Source organism: Puccinia triticina, chromosome 2A, assembly GCF_026914185.1.
Source record: "Puccinia triticina chromosome 2A, complete sequence".
In the NCBI taxonomy this organism is placed as follows: Eukaryota; Fungi; Basidiomycota; class Pucciniomycetes; order Pucciniales; family Pucciniaceae; genus Puccinia; species Puccinia triticina.
The window spans coordinates 3237740-3255000 of NC_070559.1; the positions used below are offsets into that span (position 1 = coordinate 3237740).

General features: G+C 49.1%; 3 protein-coding genes across 3 annotated transcripts; 2 read left to right on the top strand and 1 right to left on the bottom strand.

Annotated features, from left to right (window-relative positions):
- Positions 1–2938: 2938 nt before the first annotated feature.
- On the bottom strand, positions 2939–3810 carry PtA15_2A323 (uncharacterized protein; the record flags this gene model as incomplete). The annotated part of the gene is made up of 3 exons (XM_053166333.1): positions 2939–3222; positions 3305–3614; positions 3703–3810. 3 exons carry the CDS (start codon positions 3808–3810, stop codon positions 2939–2941), a joined length of 702 nt encoding a protein of 233 aa, XP_053017565.1.
- Positions 3811–8155: 4345 nt separating this feature from the next.
- On the top strand, positions 8156–9051 carry PtA15_2A324 (uncharacterized protein; the record flags this gene model as incomplete). Its single annotated transcript, XM_053166334.1, has 2 exons — positions 8156–8528; positions 8609–9051. 2 exons carry the CDS (start codon positions 8156–8158, stop codon positions 9049–9051), a joined length of 816 nt encoding a protein of 271 aa, XP_053017566.1.
- Positions 9052–9271: 220 nt separating this feature from the next.
- PtA15_2A325 (uncharacterized protein) lies at positions 9272–10234 on the top strand (the record flags this gene model as incomplete). The annotated part of the gene is made up of 1 exon (XM_053166335.1): positions 9272–10234. The coding sequence occupies one exon, from the start codon at positions 9272–9274 to the stop codon at positions 10232–10234; it is 963 nt and encodes a 320-aa protein (XP_053017567.1).
- Positions 10235–17261: the final 7027 nt, after the last annotated feature.

Consider the following 17261-nt stretch of genomic DNA (forward strand, 5'->3'; position numbering starts at 1 on the left):
AAATATTCAATTCCTCAACATCAACACCCAAGACTTTCTCAAGTCATAGAACACTGTCAGACTCTTTTGATTTAGGACCAAAACCTCATCCACCTGATATGAGAGATGACTACATATGTGAAATTCCAACCCCAATCCAGCCGTGGGTGAAACAAATTTTTAATGTTAAAGGAGATGGGCACTGTGGATTCAGGTCTGTAGCATTCCTTTTGGGAAGAGGAGAAGAAGACTATATGAACATGCGGCATGAGCTATCAGAAGAGTTGAAGAACAGGAGAGTCTTCTACCAAAAAGCCAACCCTTTCTACACTGTTGAAGAACATTTAAAGATTTTGAATGTGCCGTCTCCTGAACCATGTGGAGTGGAATATTGGATGACAATGCCAGGAATGGGAAAAATTATTTCAAATACATATCAGACCCCAGTTTGTTTTTATTCGCCATAGGAAAGTACATCATTTTTCCCGGACTTTGTTCTACCAAATGACAATCAGCCAATTACATTTGCTTTGATTCCATCAAAGGCACATTTTGTTGCTATCACATTTGTAGATAAGGATCATTTACTAGTCCCAACACCAGCTGGATATGTGGGAGAGACAATTTCAGAAGCACAATTAGCCTGGCGGCAAAAATATCAACACTACATGGCTAAGCACACCCTAGTGTGCAAAGATGGGGGAGCTTTTGAAAAGACCATCAACACTGTGAAGAAGGAATATGATAGAGTGGTGGCAAAACGTGAATTTTTACATGGTAGAGTGGTAGAACAACGTGAATATTTGAAAAAATTGCAGAAAAAGAAATGAATGAAATGCCTGATACAGTAAGCAATCAAGACTGCGTAGTTGATTTCTTAGTTAGTCTTATTGTTTGATCTATAATTATCAAATAGGAGCAGAGTAGCCTAATAAGATAACCAAACAGTTGACAGGTGTTTTCATGAAAAAGTATATGATTGTTTTGAGAAAATATGATGTGAATCTTATAATAACAATGTTTGGAGTCCATCTGCCACATCAGTTCAGAGTGCCTCCTCCCCAGCTTAGAGTGCCTCCTCCCCAGCTTAGAGTGCCTTTGCCACAGCTTAGAGTGCCTCTGCCACAGCTTAAATTTGACCTCAATTGGACACTCACTAGCAGTTTTAATTCAATTAGGGTGTTCAAAGTTGACTTGCATAAAATCATAACACCATAAAATCATAAAATTCTAAGCTGAAAAAAATATGTTGCACCCAAGCACTCAAATTAGAGCAACATTTCTAGAATGGTACATATGAAATCATCACTTGAAAGTTTTATAATTTTATGATTTTATGCATTGAAAATTTTATGATTTCAACTTTGAACACCCTTAATATACATAAATATATATATTACTGAGTAGTTGAAATAGAGACACAAGTAATCTAAGAGCCATTGTAGAGTGAAAAACAAGTTTCCATTCATTGGTTTATCATTACATGGAGTAGTAGATAGAAAGGAGAAAAGTGGAAAATAAAAGCTTTGAAACAACTAATTTGAGCGGCGGGGTCTTGGTGTCGGTGGAGGAGGATAGTTGGGTGTTTGGGCCCGCTTTCTGAGGGCGCTGTTTGAATCCCAGGAACTTGGGGGACCATCCAACAACACAACATCAGGGAAAACAGGATGTCTCTGTTGAAACTCTGTCTTCTGTTTCCTACTCACTCCAAAATCCCATACATATAACACTTTCTCCCTCTTGATGATACTTGACATTATAGCCTGTTTACATCTCAGTTATGTATGTCTGACCGACGTCTTGTAGTCATGAGCCCTGACATTATTGGCTTATCAACTCTCAGAGTGTAACTTGTCTTCCTGCGTGTGTTTTTATTCATTATGGTGCTGTTTTTTATTCATAACCTTCTTTCATCTCACCCACATTTTGACCACATGTACTTAGTCTACTTATACCGTACTATCTACATGTGAATCAAACTCATTGGTTCTCCTCCATCTTTTTCCGCGTCCCAAACTGAGCCGCATCTGGTGAGAGATTCATCCTCACTGCCCTTCCCTCTCTCGCGCCACGGAGCTCACTCTTTTTTGCTCTTTCGGTTTCCGCGGAGTAGTTGTTTCTTCAACAGTCTCGCCTGTCCTTCTGTGGGCGCGGGGGATTCCTGTAAGCTCGGCGGACCATCCAATAACACAATTGAGGGAGTCTGGTGAGCTGAGTTGGAATCCCAGGAACTTGGTGGTCCATCCAACATCACCACATTGGGCAACACAAGTTGCTTAGGCGACGAGGAGATCCCGTCGTTGTCTCTTGTCGTCTCCACCGGCGATGCCCCCATTGCCGTGGTTTCCTCGTTGTTCAGAACGACGTGAAATCCACGGCTGCCCCTGTGCTCGTGGGCTCCACCGCGATCCCGCAGGTGGCCGTGGAATCCTCGTCATTCTTGACGTGGAAATCCCAGGCGGGTGGAGACGACGGGAAAGCTCGTCGTCTCCACGCATTTTCCACAGGAGGGTGGAGACAACGGGGGGAGCAGTGAAATCCACGTGGATTTCACAGAGCCGGTGATCCCGTCATCTCCACAAACGCGCGGGCCAGGAAGCACCCCCGCCGTGTACATAAAATCATAAACTGCAATTTTGGCTGGGAGATGTCATTTTAAGTTTTATGCAAGCTGACATCTCCCAGCCAAGATTGGTTTTATAATTTTATGTAAATAGTGACATATGCAATTTTGAATACCATAATACTCACTTTTGGCGTGCTCCTCTGCTCCAAAGAATAATGGATCTGAAGCTGCCCTTAGACTAGTTTATTTGAGAGAACAACTTTCTGCCGTTGAGATTTCCTTCTACCTGTCTATCTATCACAAACTTGAAACAAGAGACAACAATCCAAAAAAAATTACAAAAAAAGAGTACTGGAAGAGAAAGGATCCGATTAGATCAAAAACAAGAGGAAATTAAGCAGGATTCAAGGAGGAAGTGCGGAAGATGACGCGTTTGTCGCGTTCGCCTGAGATCGAGATAAGGCCCTCCTCGACGAGAGCTTTGAGGACGTCGGAGAACTCGGCGGGGTCGATAGGGATCGAGGACTGGTTCGCGAGCAGCTCGAGGAGCACGGGCCAACGCACACCACGCGCCGTTTGGGCTTGGGCAGCGTCGAGAAGCTTCAGGATTTCGCGCTTCCAGTCTTCCATTAACTTCCGCTGGTGCAAGCCTTGTCCGGTTTGTAAGAGATCGAGATCTGGTAGAGCATTAAAACCAGAGATGCAGATCAGTAAAGAATGGAGCAGGGATCTGGGGAAATGGGGCAAGAGTTTGTTTACCAATCAAGCCGGTGATCAGATCAGTGGCACTTTCTTTGAGCGCCTCCCTGATGAGCCGGTTAGCCTCCTCGACATCCTCGACGTCGACGGTCTGACTGAAGCGCATCCTTGCATGGGCTTCGCCGAGTCGGACCATGCTCTCAAGCTGACGGGTGGTCGCGGTGATCCGCCGCTCGCTCGTCCGACTGTCTTCACCCGCTTTACGCATCGTCACATATGCTCGCACTAATGCGTCGCATGCCTCTTCCGTTAACACCGGATGGATGTGGTTCCGTGCAAACGAAATGTAGGCCGTTAAGGTTTGCACAGGCTTAACCCCAACAAAAAAAAAAAATCGTCGTCTCAACAAAACAGACCATTTGACGTTTGGTAAAAATGGATGCGGATGGGTCACATACCAGAATGTCTAAGCCGCCCGTCTCTGGACGGTCTTCGAGATAGAGGGCGACGAGATGTTTGGCGAGCTTGCGATCGGAAGCCTTGTCTTGATATAAGCTACATGCCATGCAAAACTGCCGAGGAAATTTCAACTGAAGTCCAAAAACATCCCCCTAAACATTTATTTCACAGTCCATAGAGTTAAAAGCAAAAAAAATGTAACTTTCTAATAAGTCAGTAAGATTTAACACCTCTGATTTATCTCTAATACTGCGTATTTATTTTGTCCAAATAAAATCCCATACACACAGACACAAAAAATTGAGATAATAGACATCCAAAAAATATTTATATTGCTAACAACTTACTCATTCCATCATTTAAATCAAAGTCTGTTCATTTCTATTTGGATTATTTTATTTCCTATCTGTGCCAAAAGCATCTGGAAAACCAGACATAAATCAGGATTTTTATTTCATAAAGAAATATCCAAATGGAGGAAATAGCAGGTAAGGGCTTATTGGCTTGTTGTTATGAGGATTGGCTCTGATTCTTTGATTTGTCTCTATGGACCGGCAGGATTCACAAGGTTTGTAGATTCTCATGGGGAGGCAAGTTACCAATGTCATTACTGTCATGGCCGTAGAATGAAATCTGTCACACAGCACTTGAACTCAGCTGCACACCTGAATGCTGTCAGGCAGAATGTTCTTTTGAGCCAATTTCATCTCAGGTATGGAGGCCCTGACACCCCAATAATGCCAAAACAAATAAAAAACAAAAAAACAAATTTTTGAAAATGATAAATCCATTTTTGAATGAATCCAAGTGCCAAATTTGCCATACAGGTACAAAAACAGCCTGTAATATTCTGATCCCTCCCCAACTTCCAATGGTTTCAGCAGTGTATTGCGTATGGAAGGCCCCCTACCCAGACATGTATGATATATCACAATCATTAGTTGTGGCTGGCCATCATACATATACAAACTCTCTTGTATTGCAGTATCATATATAACCCCTGTGGACGATGTTAATCCTCCCCAGAATTCATTAGAGCACCGATAAATCCAACACTGGTGTCGCTTTGGGTGTCGCCGACCCGGAGGCTCACCGGGCCGGCTGCTCAGTTCAGCAAAAAAAAAAGAGGAGATTGGAGTTGAGGAAGCTCACATACCTCAGATAGAGCCAGCCCTGGGACATTTGGCTTGGCAGTCCAAGAGGCCGACAAACAACTTGAGTCTGGCGAGCAGACTCCCCTGGGAAGATTCGAGAAGCGAGCCCGCTTTTGAAACAAACAAGGGCTTGTGGGAGCATGCTAGGGCGGGTTGAAACGCCACCAGGGCGAACCTCTGTGTAAGAGGCCGCTACAGAGGGGCGGGGCTCTTCACTGGGGCAGGACTCAGGGACACAGAGGCAGGGCCTCGAGCGGTTTCTAGAACCGCGGCAGGATGAATTGCTGACTCGGGAGAGATGTCAAGACGATCTCTGCGTTAGTCTAGATACATGATATAAGGGGAGAGGGAAGAAGAGGTAGGAAGGGACTGAGCTTACCTGACTCGGGAGAGATGTCAAGACAATCTCTGCCGAGTCAGGAGGGGCGGGGGAAGAGCGAGACTATAAGCGGGATCAATATTTGGGATCCTGTGATCCTGCTTGTGACACCTCCGAAGGGGGGGGTTACACTCTGGCCCACTGGGAGAGCTCTTTGCCCACGGTCAGTACACCACTCGAGCACATTTTCCCCCGCTGCGTGCTTATTGCTGATCCGTTCAATCTGGCGTCCCAGGTTGCAATGCGTTAAACACTACTGTACCATTGTCAAATCCACCTGAAGAAGCATACAACCAGCAAGATAATCCCAACCAATCTACTCTGTCATTGATTTTACGCTTCATACATTCCGTCATCCCTTGCTGCAACCACTAATCAGTACCATGTACATAAACGCTTGCTCCTTTGGCAATGATTACCAAGACATTGTTGTCCAGATGGTTGAGAGTCGCCTCTCTGACAGCGAAATCCTCCAGTCCTTAAAGGACAACTACCAAGTGAAGATCCACCTAAGGACATTGCAACGCCGGAAGGCAGACTGGGGTTTGATACATCATGCAGCCCAGCAAGTTGACTCTCTTGAAGAAGTTATCAGACATTACTTCAAAAACGATTTGACGTATGCCCAAATATACCACGCAATCTCTACCACACACCAATATACCCATTCCAGGCGAAACCTGGAGAGAAAGCTGAAATCAATGCAGCTCTCAAGGCGTTTGGACGATTTGGACAGAAACTTAACAACAGTTGAGACTGCTGTATCTTGCATTATGGACCTCCATCAAACAACGGAGGGACGTAATGCTGGGTACAAAAAGATTCAACAACTACTCCAAAGACAATATGGGATCTCCCTTCACACGTAAGTCCTCTCACCAAAAACTCATGTTTCTGGCAGAAATTTTGATTCCTTTGTCACTTCATATGGGCTAGCATGACTGTGGCACTAATCAACCGTACGTTGGACCCTGAAGGTGTAGAAAACCGAGCTAAGAGAGTTCTCAAACGGCGGGTATTCAACACCCCCGGCCCTAACTTCATTTGGTCAGCAGATGGGCACGACAAACTCAAAAAATTTGGCATCACCCTATATGGTTTCATTGACGCTTGGAGCCGCAAAATTTTGGGAATTTTTGTCCATGTCACAAACAATGACCCTCGCCATGTTGGGTTTTATTACCTCCAGTTAGTAAAAAAATTTGGAGGCATACCCCAGCAAACAGTAACTGATTGAGGTGCCAAAACCATTCACATGGCAGGCCATCAAATCAACTTGACAGAGCAATACAATGCTCAGTGCCACGACCCATCTCAAGCCCACCTTTTCACCAAGAGTACCCACAACCAAAAAATTGAGTGCCTCTGGTCCCAGCTAATGAAGGGCTACAACTGTGAGCTTATCAACAAGCTTTTCAAGGCAATGGAAGAAGGGTACTACAACCCAGAAGATCTTTTGGAGCAGTAAGTGTGATTTCTGTACTAGTTATTGTTATCATTTTGGATTCCTGACATGTTGGATTAACCCCACAGGCTCCTGTTCCTACACCTGTGGGTCCCGTTTCTACAAAACAGTCTTGACCAGTTGACCGGGGATTACAACAACTACAAACGCCGAATTGATAAGAAGAGTATTCTCCCAACTGGATGCAGTGCTGATTAGCCAGGACGCCAAAGGGTGCTGGGATTGGTGTTGGAGTGGGCGTAGGGTTGGAATACAATGCGCGCGCCCGATTGATTGCTTCCTCCCTTTTGACTCTCATTGGGTCCAAAGTGGTCTGGGACGGGTTGGTAGGATTAAAAGGGACATTAGGATTGGAATCAGGTTGCTTGAATGCGGCAAGGTTGATGCAGTTTTGGCAGATTCCCGGCAGAACTGTTGGGGCGCTTCCACACTGAGTGCACTGCATTGGGCTATTATAAATGAGGTAGTTAGTGTTGAGTGGGAATATCATAAATTAATGGAAGAAATGGAGTCACTTGCTTTTATATAGATTGGTTTGGTTATAGAGATCTTGTTTATCGGGCTGCCAATGATGAAGAGTTGGCTCTGCAAGGGGTGGTCAGATGCGGCCAGACTTGCTTATATGTATCCTAATTTTCTCACATATAACTGGGTGTTATTTGGTGCAACCACATCTCGGCCATCACCCACTCATTGACCAGGCAGCCATGTCGGCAGAGCGTAACAGTAGCTAGAGGGGCATAGTCTCATTTAATGTATGGTCTGTACCATAACTGTGCATCGGAGCGGGGGGGGGTGGATGAAACACCACATGCTATGGTCAAGTTACAAAGGACAATGGCACATCTGGCATCTTGGGGGCATGGTTGTGGCACAATTGGCGGGCCAAACCCATGAGACCGCCAAGCACCCTGAAACTTGGCATTTATGGCGGTTGAGATCAGTTTGGACCTGGCAAGTATGGCGGGCCAGGGGCATAATTTGGAAGAATTTGAAAGAATTGTGACACTTTTGACGTTTCAGGGGTGTGAAATGTGGTTTTTCATTTTTTGTTGGCATTATTGGCGTGTCAGGGCCTCCATACTCAGGGAGCTGACAAAAGCAAACACAATTCCATTATAAACACTTATTGGAATTTTATTGAAAAAAAAACCAATTTCATTCAAAACTTTTTTTGTCTGGATTTTTTTTATGTACAATTTCAAAAATAGCCCAAATGACCTCGAGGAGGTCATTTCAAATTTTTGTTATCGAAGCAATTTACAGGCATACAGTACATGTATGTATGCAACACTGTACCGCACTAATCCAACGGTAGAACTTAGTTGTACCGTTGGTCAGCAATACACAGCCGTTTGGCAACAGCCCAGCCGCCGGAACCGATTCCAACCAGGAACCATCCCGCCATACCGACCCGATCCAATCTCAGCTCTCCCAAAAATATCTCGACGGCGATGAACGCTTCCAACGGCCCGCCCCCCGGAACAAGCCTAGCTGACTATCAATACCAGCTGGCTTGCGGATACGTTCCCCCAACCCCCAAGCAGCCCTCCGGCCCATACCTCGCGGCTCCCCCCGGTCCCCAGTACCCACTACTTGAAAATCGGCCCCAAATGATGCTCTCTCCGCAAGCCGCGCCGGGCAGCCAATACACCAACCACTCGGCGCCAAATCAGTACACTGGCCTCAATCATGTCGGGCCAACCCCCGGCACGAACTACATGGCGAGTCATCCTCAACCGTCCGGCATCCCGCAAGCGCATGGCTACTCTCAAATGGCCACCAACCAGCTTCCCCAGGCTTACTACCCGCCAACGAACCTCGGGGGTCTCAATCAACTCATACCCAGCCTCGCGACCGACTCGGCCGCGAGTCTCCCAACCCGCAGGCCCCACTCCCTGCCCTAGCAACACCAGCAGCACCTCCAGCAACTGCGCCAGCTGCGCTTGGCCCCGGCCCCAAGAAGGCGGGGGCGGGCCCGGCACGCAAGGTCAAACGCACGCCGGAGGATATTGCTTGGGATGAGGATGCGGCTGCCCTAAGCCGCGCTATCAGGGTCAAGAAGGCTGCGACGAAGGCCACAACTGCGCAGGATAAGATTGTTTCCAAGCGGGCCAAGGCTCTCCATCGCCAGGACGAGGCCTCCAACGTCGTCCCTTGCTTGGTATGGGGGGACGCGAACTCTCTCGAGCTGCTGGCCTTCTGGAAATCGGCCAAGGATTCCCATACCGAGCACAAAGAGCGAGACGCCGGCTTCATAAACTTCTGCAAGTTTATCAAGGACTACGAGCTCGATGGCGAGAGGTTCCCGCTGATTGCGCACCTCAGCCGGGATCAATTGAAATCTTGATACGATTCACTCATGGGCCATTACAGGGTCAGTATGTCTCGTTGCTTCATCGACTCGTCCGATACTCACACCTTCCTCTCTGGTTTATCCCTCGCAGGCCGTTAAGGAAATTGTGGATCGGTCCGGCAGCGAGGGGATCTACGCGCGTTAGGCCAGGAAAAAATGAGTATGCAGGTATTTTTTAATTTATATGGTATGGTCTGTCAGACCTGGACTGACCATGACTGCCACACCTCGTAAGGTGTGGGAGTATCTTTCGGACATGCACAGCCGCAATCAAGCGGCCGATGCCTATGGACATGGCAAGCTTGGGTATGAGTCAGATGATCCGGATAATGGCGTGGGGGCCCCAATCGCGGATTCTGACGAGGACGAAGAACATCTCAAGCCCCTTGAGCCGGAGTTACCCCGCACGGCCATCAAACCCCGTAGGCGATCAAAGAAGCGCCGCCTTTCAGACCAATTGACCGCAGCCGAGCTCGCAATGGACTCATCGACCAGTGATGAGTCCATTGCTCCACCAACTGCCACTGCCACCCCGAAGCCGGTGAAGAATAAATACAAGCCTGCAGTCACACCAACCCCAGGCTCCAAAGGAGGTATCGGCCGCCCTCCGACCAAAGGAGGCAGCATGGCCCGCCGGAGGGGCCGCACAGAAGAGGCCCCAAAGAAGAACGACCCTGAAGCCGTGGCCATGAGGGCCATGATTCAATCTTCCCAGGATGCCGCTGCCACGTGGATGCAAGAGGAGCGGACCCGATTAGAGCAGGCGCGCATCGATCAAATGCAGGCAGACATGGTTCAGCGGTGGGAAATGGACGAGGCCCGAAGGCAAGATAGTTGTGATGCGGATGCGCGGGCGGCGGAGAAGGAGCGGGTACGTCTGGAAGCGTTGAGCACCGCTAAACTCAATTGGGAAGCGGCCGTTGCAATTGCAGAGAGCAAAGAACGGGCTCGCGAGGCAGAAATCAAGGCTGATCGAGAGGTCGCCTTGGCAATTACCGCGGCCAACGAGCGTCAACGCAAGGCCGACCGGAAGGCGGAGCGTGAAGAGGCCAAACTTGAGCGTGCGGAGGACGTTTGTCGGTACGAGGCGGGTCAGGCCCTACAGGAGCAATCCCGCCAGGCCTTTCAAACGGCCATGCTTGCGGTTATGGCAAACTTGGGGGCAAAACCAACGTAGGAGATCTTTTTCTCGCGCGCGCATGAGGATGTAGATGTTGTTATGTTTCCCACTCTTCCATCTGTCCCACTTGATCATGTGCAAGTAATTCTGGAGCCGCGGTCTCATCCGAGTCCCTGCAAATAACATGTTTTTATCCGATCATGCCACCGCATTCTGCCAGTGTGATCACTCCACTGGCATGAGTGATTAATATCAGCGGAGCCCTGATTCACACCCGCGCGCGCAGGGGCGCTTTTGGGCAATCGTGCCAGACTCAATGATTAGGGTCCAGAAGTATCACCGGCCGTCCCGGCGGCCATCGATTCCCTGACTCAATGAAAAAACCCCGCAAGGTGCGGTCATACATACAGGCGGAAACTGTATGACCACACCCGATTCCAACTTAGCCTTAAACCCCACTTCACCTGCGGGTGGGCACTTGGAAACCACTCATCAGCAAATGTCAAACACCACGAAAATGGCCAACCAGGGAACCACCACACGAAGCGCGAGCAGGGCCAATGGAACAGCAAATGACCCCACCGCGGGGGGGGGGGGGGGGGGTCGGCTTGTGTAAGGAGAACTTTCCCTCCCTGCCCAAGACTTACCTACCCAGTATGATTCGATACTGACGGATGTGGTCTCTTTTGGCTCATAGGTTAACCCTCAGGTGCCCCGCCCCTGCCCCGCGTCCGGACCTGACAACCGCAACAGGTTAGGTGATTGGCAAGTGAGACGGGAAGAGTGGCCCACTCGAGGATTGGTTCTGGAGTCGGACTCGTCGGAGGACTCCCGCAGGAACCGCACCCTACATGGCCGGGTAGTACCTCACGAGGAAGATCCGTATGGAAGCGAAGAGCCATGGCCCCTCGAGCATGAAGTGCCCCTCAATCTGGGGCACGATGTCCTGCAACGCTTGAAGAGCTGAGATATCAGGATATGGCAAGAATGATGTGGAAAAACTCCCCAAGGGAAAAATAAGATTCCAAAGTATATAGAAAATATATACATGATTTTGATTATGTAATTGTGTTGATGAGAAATACATGAAAACGTGGCAGCTATGTAAATATATGAAATGATGTGCCATACAGCAAGGCCAGGAAAGCTTGCGGGTCCGGCAGCCAGAATATCCACCAAACATGCCAGTCCACCTCCGCCACCGGACCTTCCAAACCTTCCAAACCTTCCAATTATTCCCCCATCTTCCACCTTTGTCCCTCCCATTCCCTGTAAGGACTCCAATTAGGGGAGTCCTTCACTTTTCGTCGAGTGGGGGACACAGAGGAGAACCTCGAGGCGAGATTCTAGTTCACGGGTCTGTATTGCTGATAGGAGGGGACAAATCTAGCCGGGAGAGATATGGTCGCGGTGATCTCTCCGTAAGTACATGAACAAAAATGGGAAGAGACAGAAAACAAGTAAAGAGGAAGGGAAAAGGAAAGAAACGGCTTACCTAGCCGGGAGAGATATGGTCGCGGTGATCTCTGCCGGCTAGGAGGGGGAAATGAGAGCTACAAGATATACGTGGCCGGATGGGGTTCCTGTGATACCTCTTGTGAAACCTAGCGGCGCGCGGGGGCTTCACATTCCCCCCCCCCCCCCCCCTCCAGCAACAATGCCCCCCGACCAAATCCCCCCTCCCCGCCCGACCGGACCCACCCACAACCCTGCCAGCCAGCCAGCCACCCCACTGCCGACCGTTTTCTTTTTTGCCGCGATTGGTGAGCCTGCCCCCCCCCCAAAAAAAAACCCCTCAGCTGACCTCCCAACCCCCTCTGTCCATCGCCCGGCCCACCTTCCAGACCAGCACGAGGCCGTTGACTGCACCGCCGACGAGATCACAGAATCTCCAGCCTCCGATCTCCATACCGCTAGTGGTGAGCCGTGTGCCGTCACCGTTTGGGGTGTTTCTTCACGCTCCCCCCACTCACCGATGTTTTTTTTTTGCGCAGATCTGATGGTGTTTGTGAAGTATTTGTGCAACGTGAAGGTCATTGTTGTCAAATTGGCGGTGCGAGGCAAATCGCTCGCGGAGATTAATCAAACGCTCGACCACAAAATCTTGGAAGACTCCCTCCTCCGGTGGAAGAACTTGTACCGACACACCCGCAATGTTGTCAGAGACCCGGCCCTTTACGCCGAGCAGGGTCGCCCATTGGCGTTCAGCCGCGAGGAGGCTGAGTTCGTCCTTGCTGCGCTAGAGGCAGAGCCCACCCTGTACCTGGATGAGATCCAGAATCACATCCAGGCAATGACCGGCACTCAACATCCCATCAGCACCATACAAGCGGAGTTGAAGTACCGCCTTCTCATGACAAAGAAAACCGCCCGGACTGTGAATCCGAACCAATGCCCCGAGGCACGGGCAAACTACGTGGCCCGCGTGGGGAATTATCCTGCGGAATTTCTGGTGTTTGTGGGTAAGCCACTCTCCAGATTTTTTCCAGCCCCCAGGAAAACCGTGGTCTGACCTCTTTTCTTCTATAGACGAGGCGGGAGTATTGCTTGGGACTCACTCGCGTGACAAAGCCTGGGCACTACGTGGCCGCCGCACTCAACGCATCCCTAAGCCCCTAGGGGCCCCATGTGTTTCGGTTCTCCCGGCAGTCTCGTTGGACGGGTGTCTGGAGTGCATTGCTCAGGTAGGAACGATGTGCCACATTGACATGGAGTACTTCCTGGAGGATGTCTTGGTATGTTGGCCTCCCTGTTTCCTTATCTGCCAAGATCTTCTGATTATTGATGTCTGGCTTTTTGTGTCCCCCTAGATGCCAGTTATGAATCCATTCCCCGGCCAAAACAGTGTCCTAATCATGGACAACGCCCCTATCCACCATGGTGGCCGGATCGCTGAGATATGCGCAAACGCAGGCGTCCTCCTAATGTATCTGCCGACCTATTCTCCGGATTTCAACCCGATCAAAAAGGTGTTTGCCACCCTGAAAACTTACCTGAAGCGCATGGAGATTCTGACGGGGACCCGACAGGACGCTTGGATCATTAAGGATGTGCTCCCAAACATCGCCAATCCTCGTATGATGAGGAACCTCTTCCTTGGCAGTGGGTACTCTGCAGGGGGCTTCTGATGGTGGGCATCAGCGCGGTGCGGAGGCCCACGATGTCTCTCCTTGTTCCTTTGCTATTATTTTTTGTTCCTTTTATATTATTTTTCTTCATCCTTCCTGATTCAACGGAGGCCCACCTTGTCTCCCCTTGTTCCTTTTCTATTTGTTTGCTTCCTCCTTTCTGAAAAATCAATCCAATCGAGGTAAATTCTAGCAATTTAGCTATATATACCTCCTTTGTGGGGCTCCAGATATTGACGCCCCACATCACTTTAAAGCGGCCCGTAAGTCATCGGTCAAGGCTGAAGTCCCGCGCTTGCTACGGGCAAGTCCTCGTTGGCTGCGTAAGTCAGCAGTCGCCCGTTGGGGCTGTTATCCGCCAAGTCAGCAGTCTCCCCTAGGGGCGGTCTCGCGAGCAGTTTTTCGCACAAGTCCTCAGTCGCCCGTTGGGGCTGTTATCCGCCAAGTCAGCAGTCGCCCCTGGGGGCGGTCTCGCGAGCAGTTTTTCGCACAAGTCCTCAGTTGCGCCTGGGGGCCGTAATCCGCTAAGTCAGCAGTCGCCCCTGGGGGCGGTCTCGCGAGCAGTTTTTCGCACAAGTCCTCATTTGCGCCTGGGGGCTGTTATCTGCCAAGTAATCAGTCGCCCCTGGGGGCAGTCTCGCGAGCAGTTTTCCGCACAAGGCGTCAGTTGCGCCTGGGTCTCTCTCAGTTGTGTATTACTGTGGCAAATGGCGGATAACATCACTATTTGGGAACAAACAGTAGAAAAAATGAAAAACAGCAATATTTCAGTGGGTAACTGCGCGCGGCGCCCAGACATCAATCAGAGCCGGGGTCAATGGTTTTATTTGGACAAGATAAAGGGGGAACAAGATAAAGAGGAAATGGGCCATAGCGGCTAGCAATCAACGCCGGGATCAATATTTTTAGTGATACTAGATATAAGTAGTTTGAGAGTAGATAAAAGAGTTATATCGTAGCCCGGCAGGCCACGAAACCAGGCCTGGCCCGTGCATAATGGCTCCCCGGCAGCCATGCACTAGACGGTCCCGTCGGCGGTGGTCTCATCGATACCATGGCCCGTGGGGTGATCCTCCGTGTGAGCGGGCGGGCCGCTGGCGCTGGCAGAGTCTTGAGGGGGTGGGGCAATCGCCGTGATGGGCGGCTCGTGGGATATATTGCTTGGATGGGCCGCCGGGGAGTTGTTGTGTGAGATTGGTTGGCGGGGAGGGCTCGTATGTCCTTTTGGGTTGGGGACAATCACGTGGGTCGGAATGAGCCACATGGCCCCCTTGATCAACTGGCAAGCAATTGCATAGGGAAAGCCAAACTTGGTTTCCAATACCCTAGGGGAGGTCTGCAGGAAAAAGTCCCATCGGCGGATGTGGGACATCGCGAGTAACCCGCGGGTGATAACATCCCCCTTGTCAAAACACAATAAGTCTAGAAAGGCTTCCATTGTGAGGGCCTTCCCCGCGTCGTTGAGCGGGTAGTCGGCGGTGGGCACAGACTCGGTAAACCATGAGGCCATGGAATCAGAGCGGGAATGAGTTGCAGGAGTCTTGCGAGTTGGCAAGGCGGGCCGGGCGCGAATCGGGGATCTGGCCCTCCCAAAGTTGAGGCGGCTGATTGTGTGAGCAATGCCATCCCCGTGCGGGCTGCGCGCAATCTTGCGTGCAGGGGATCAATGGACAAACCCCTTCCTATCTACGTCCGACTTGGGCGGCGGGAGGATTTCGATGTCGGTGCTTGCCAAGCTGTTCTGTTGGGTCAAACACACGTGTACAGATGGGTCCGGGCTAAATGGAAGCTCGTCTTGGTCTGAGAGGTTGAGCTTGTCTGCGGCTGCCTGAGCCGCCCCGCTTTTCAGAAACAACGAATCCGCAGAGTCCTTTGTGGGTGACGGCAAGGGAATATCAAATCTGGCCGGAGGGCTGGGTTGCGCCCCAGCGCCTGTCGGGACCACACGTGGCGGTAAAAATAGACCAGACACGGATCTGCGGACCGGCGTGTACACAGGGGTGGAAGGTGTCAATGCCCCAATGGGGGGAGGCAACGTGGCCCTGCTGGGGTCGGCTGTATCTGTTGAAGGTGTAATCCCTGTAGAAGGGAACATGGCCAGCAGTGATCTAACTGCTGAGACCCATGCTGCCAAGTATGCTCAGCTCTCTGCTGCCAATTATGCTCAGCTTCCTGCTGCAGCTGCTTATCACAGTGCAGAAAGTAATAAGAAAAGAAATGCTCCAGAGGACTGGAGCATTCCTGCAAGGAGGAGAAAAGTATAGGTACTTTTCTCTCCCATACTTTTGACAATGACTTTTCATTGAGAAAGTACGCTGAGAATCAATCTCTCAGCAGCATTTGTTTACTATAAATACTGGGCTCTCTTTGCCCCTCTTTTTCACATTCATTCATACTCATACTCTCATTCTCACTCACACTCTCAAACTTGCTCTCACTCACACACATCCACTTTTATCTTGATCTCATCATATATACAACCATAGCCCTGTCTGGTAGCCTTTGCTCAAACAGATAGAAAATAGAATTATTATTGCAAATTTCATACCACAAACTCTACAAACTTTACACATTATCAGTACCAAATTCACCATCAACAACATGTCTAACTCGTTGGCTACCCCTTACCAGTCAACCCCGCGGATTCTGTTGAACAACAGTAACTATCATGTTTGGTCCACTCTCATGGAGAGTGAACTGGACAACATAGGTTGTCTAGAGGTTACAACCGATGAGGGAAGCAACCTCTCTCTAGAAAAAGAGAAGAAGGGATATCACCTCATTGTTCAATACCTAAGCGAGGAGGTTCTAGGTAACCTCGCGAATGTAATCAAGACCGACGAAAAAGGCAAAGGCTCCGTTGCTTGGAGCTTGCTGAAAAGCAAATTCGCGGGCAATACAACACACGCGAAAAGTGTTGCTTTTGGGAATTTGAACAAGATCAAATTCGGGGACACGCCCCAGTTCGTGAATGATGTTCGCGCTGCAATCTCGCGGGCCTCAGCATGGACTCCGAGTGCCTGTCACTCACAATACTGCAGAAGCTGCCAAGGGCGTACGAGTCTCTCGTCCGCATCATATCACAAATGGAACCAATCCCGAATGAGGAAGACGTCCTCAAGCGAATTGAAAAGGACCAACTGCAATTCAACTTTCGCGAGAAGAACGCCGAAGCTCTCTTCACAAAGAAGCCTTACAAAAAGAGCAACAACAGTATTGATAGAAAGAAGCGAACCAAGTGTTACAAATGTAACAAGCTTGGCCATATCGCTAAAGACTGCTGGTCAAATGGATCAGAGAGTCACAATACTGATAAGAAACACTTTAAAAAACAAAAGAAAACTTTCATAGCTGACGCCAACGACGACTATGAAGAAGAGGTTACCAGCCTAATGGCTGAAAAAGCCAATATCAATGATCACATGGAAATTGATAAAAATCAGGCCATCAATGAAGGTTTTGAATGGACCAATTTACCATATGGCGAGGAATCCATGGAACCCCAGGCTCCGGGAGCAGACTCAGGCTATGAAGCTGATGTGAGTCAAGTTTTCAACTCCAATTATGTGAACAAAAATGTACAAGTTGTTAATTATAGCCTTTTATTAAATAAAGACAGAGGACCTAGTGGAATCTTAGTGGATTCAGGTTGTACTGACCATATGTTTAACCAGAAGAAATTCTTTAGTAATTTTATTGAATGTAATGGCAATGTAAATATTGGAGAAAAAGGCAGATCAATAAAAATTGAAGGAAAAGGCAATGTTAAACTTATTGGTATAAACAACAAAATAATTGAGCTTAAAACAGTGTACTTTGTTCCAGAATTACCATACAATTTGTTATCTTTGAGTAACTTATGGAGCCATGGAATCCAAATTGAAAATGTTGGAAAAATGTTCCACATGAAAAAGAAAGACAAAATTATATTTGATGGAGAAGTTAAATCAAGGCTA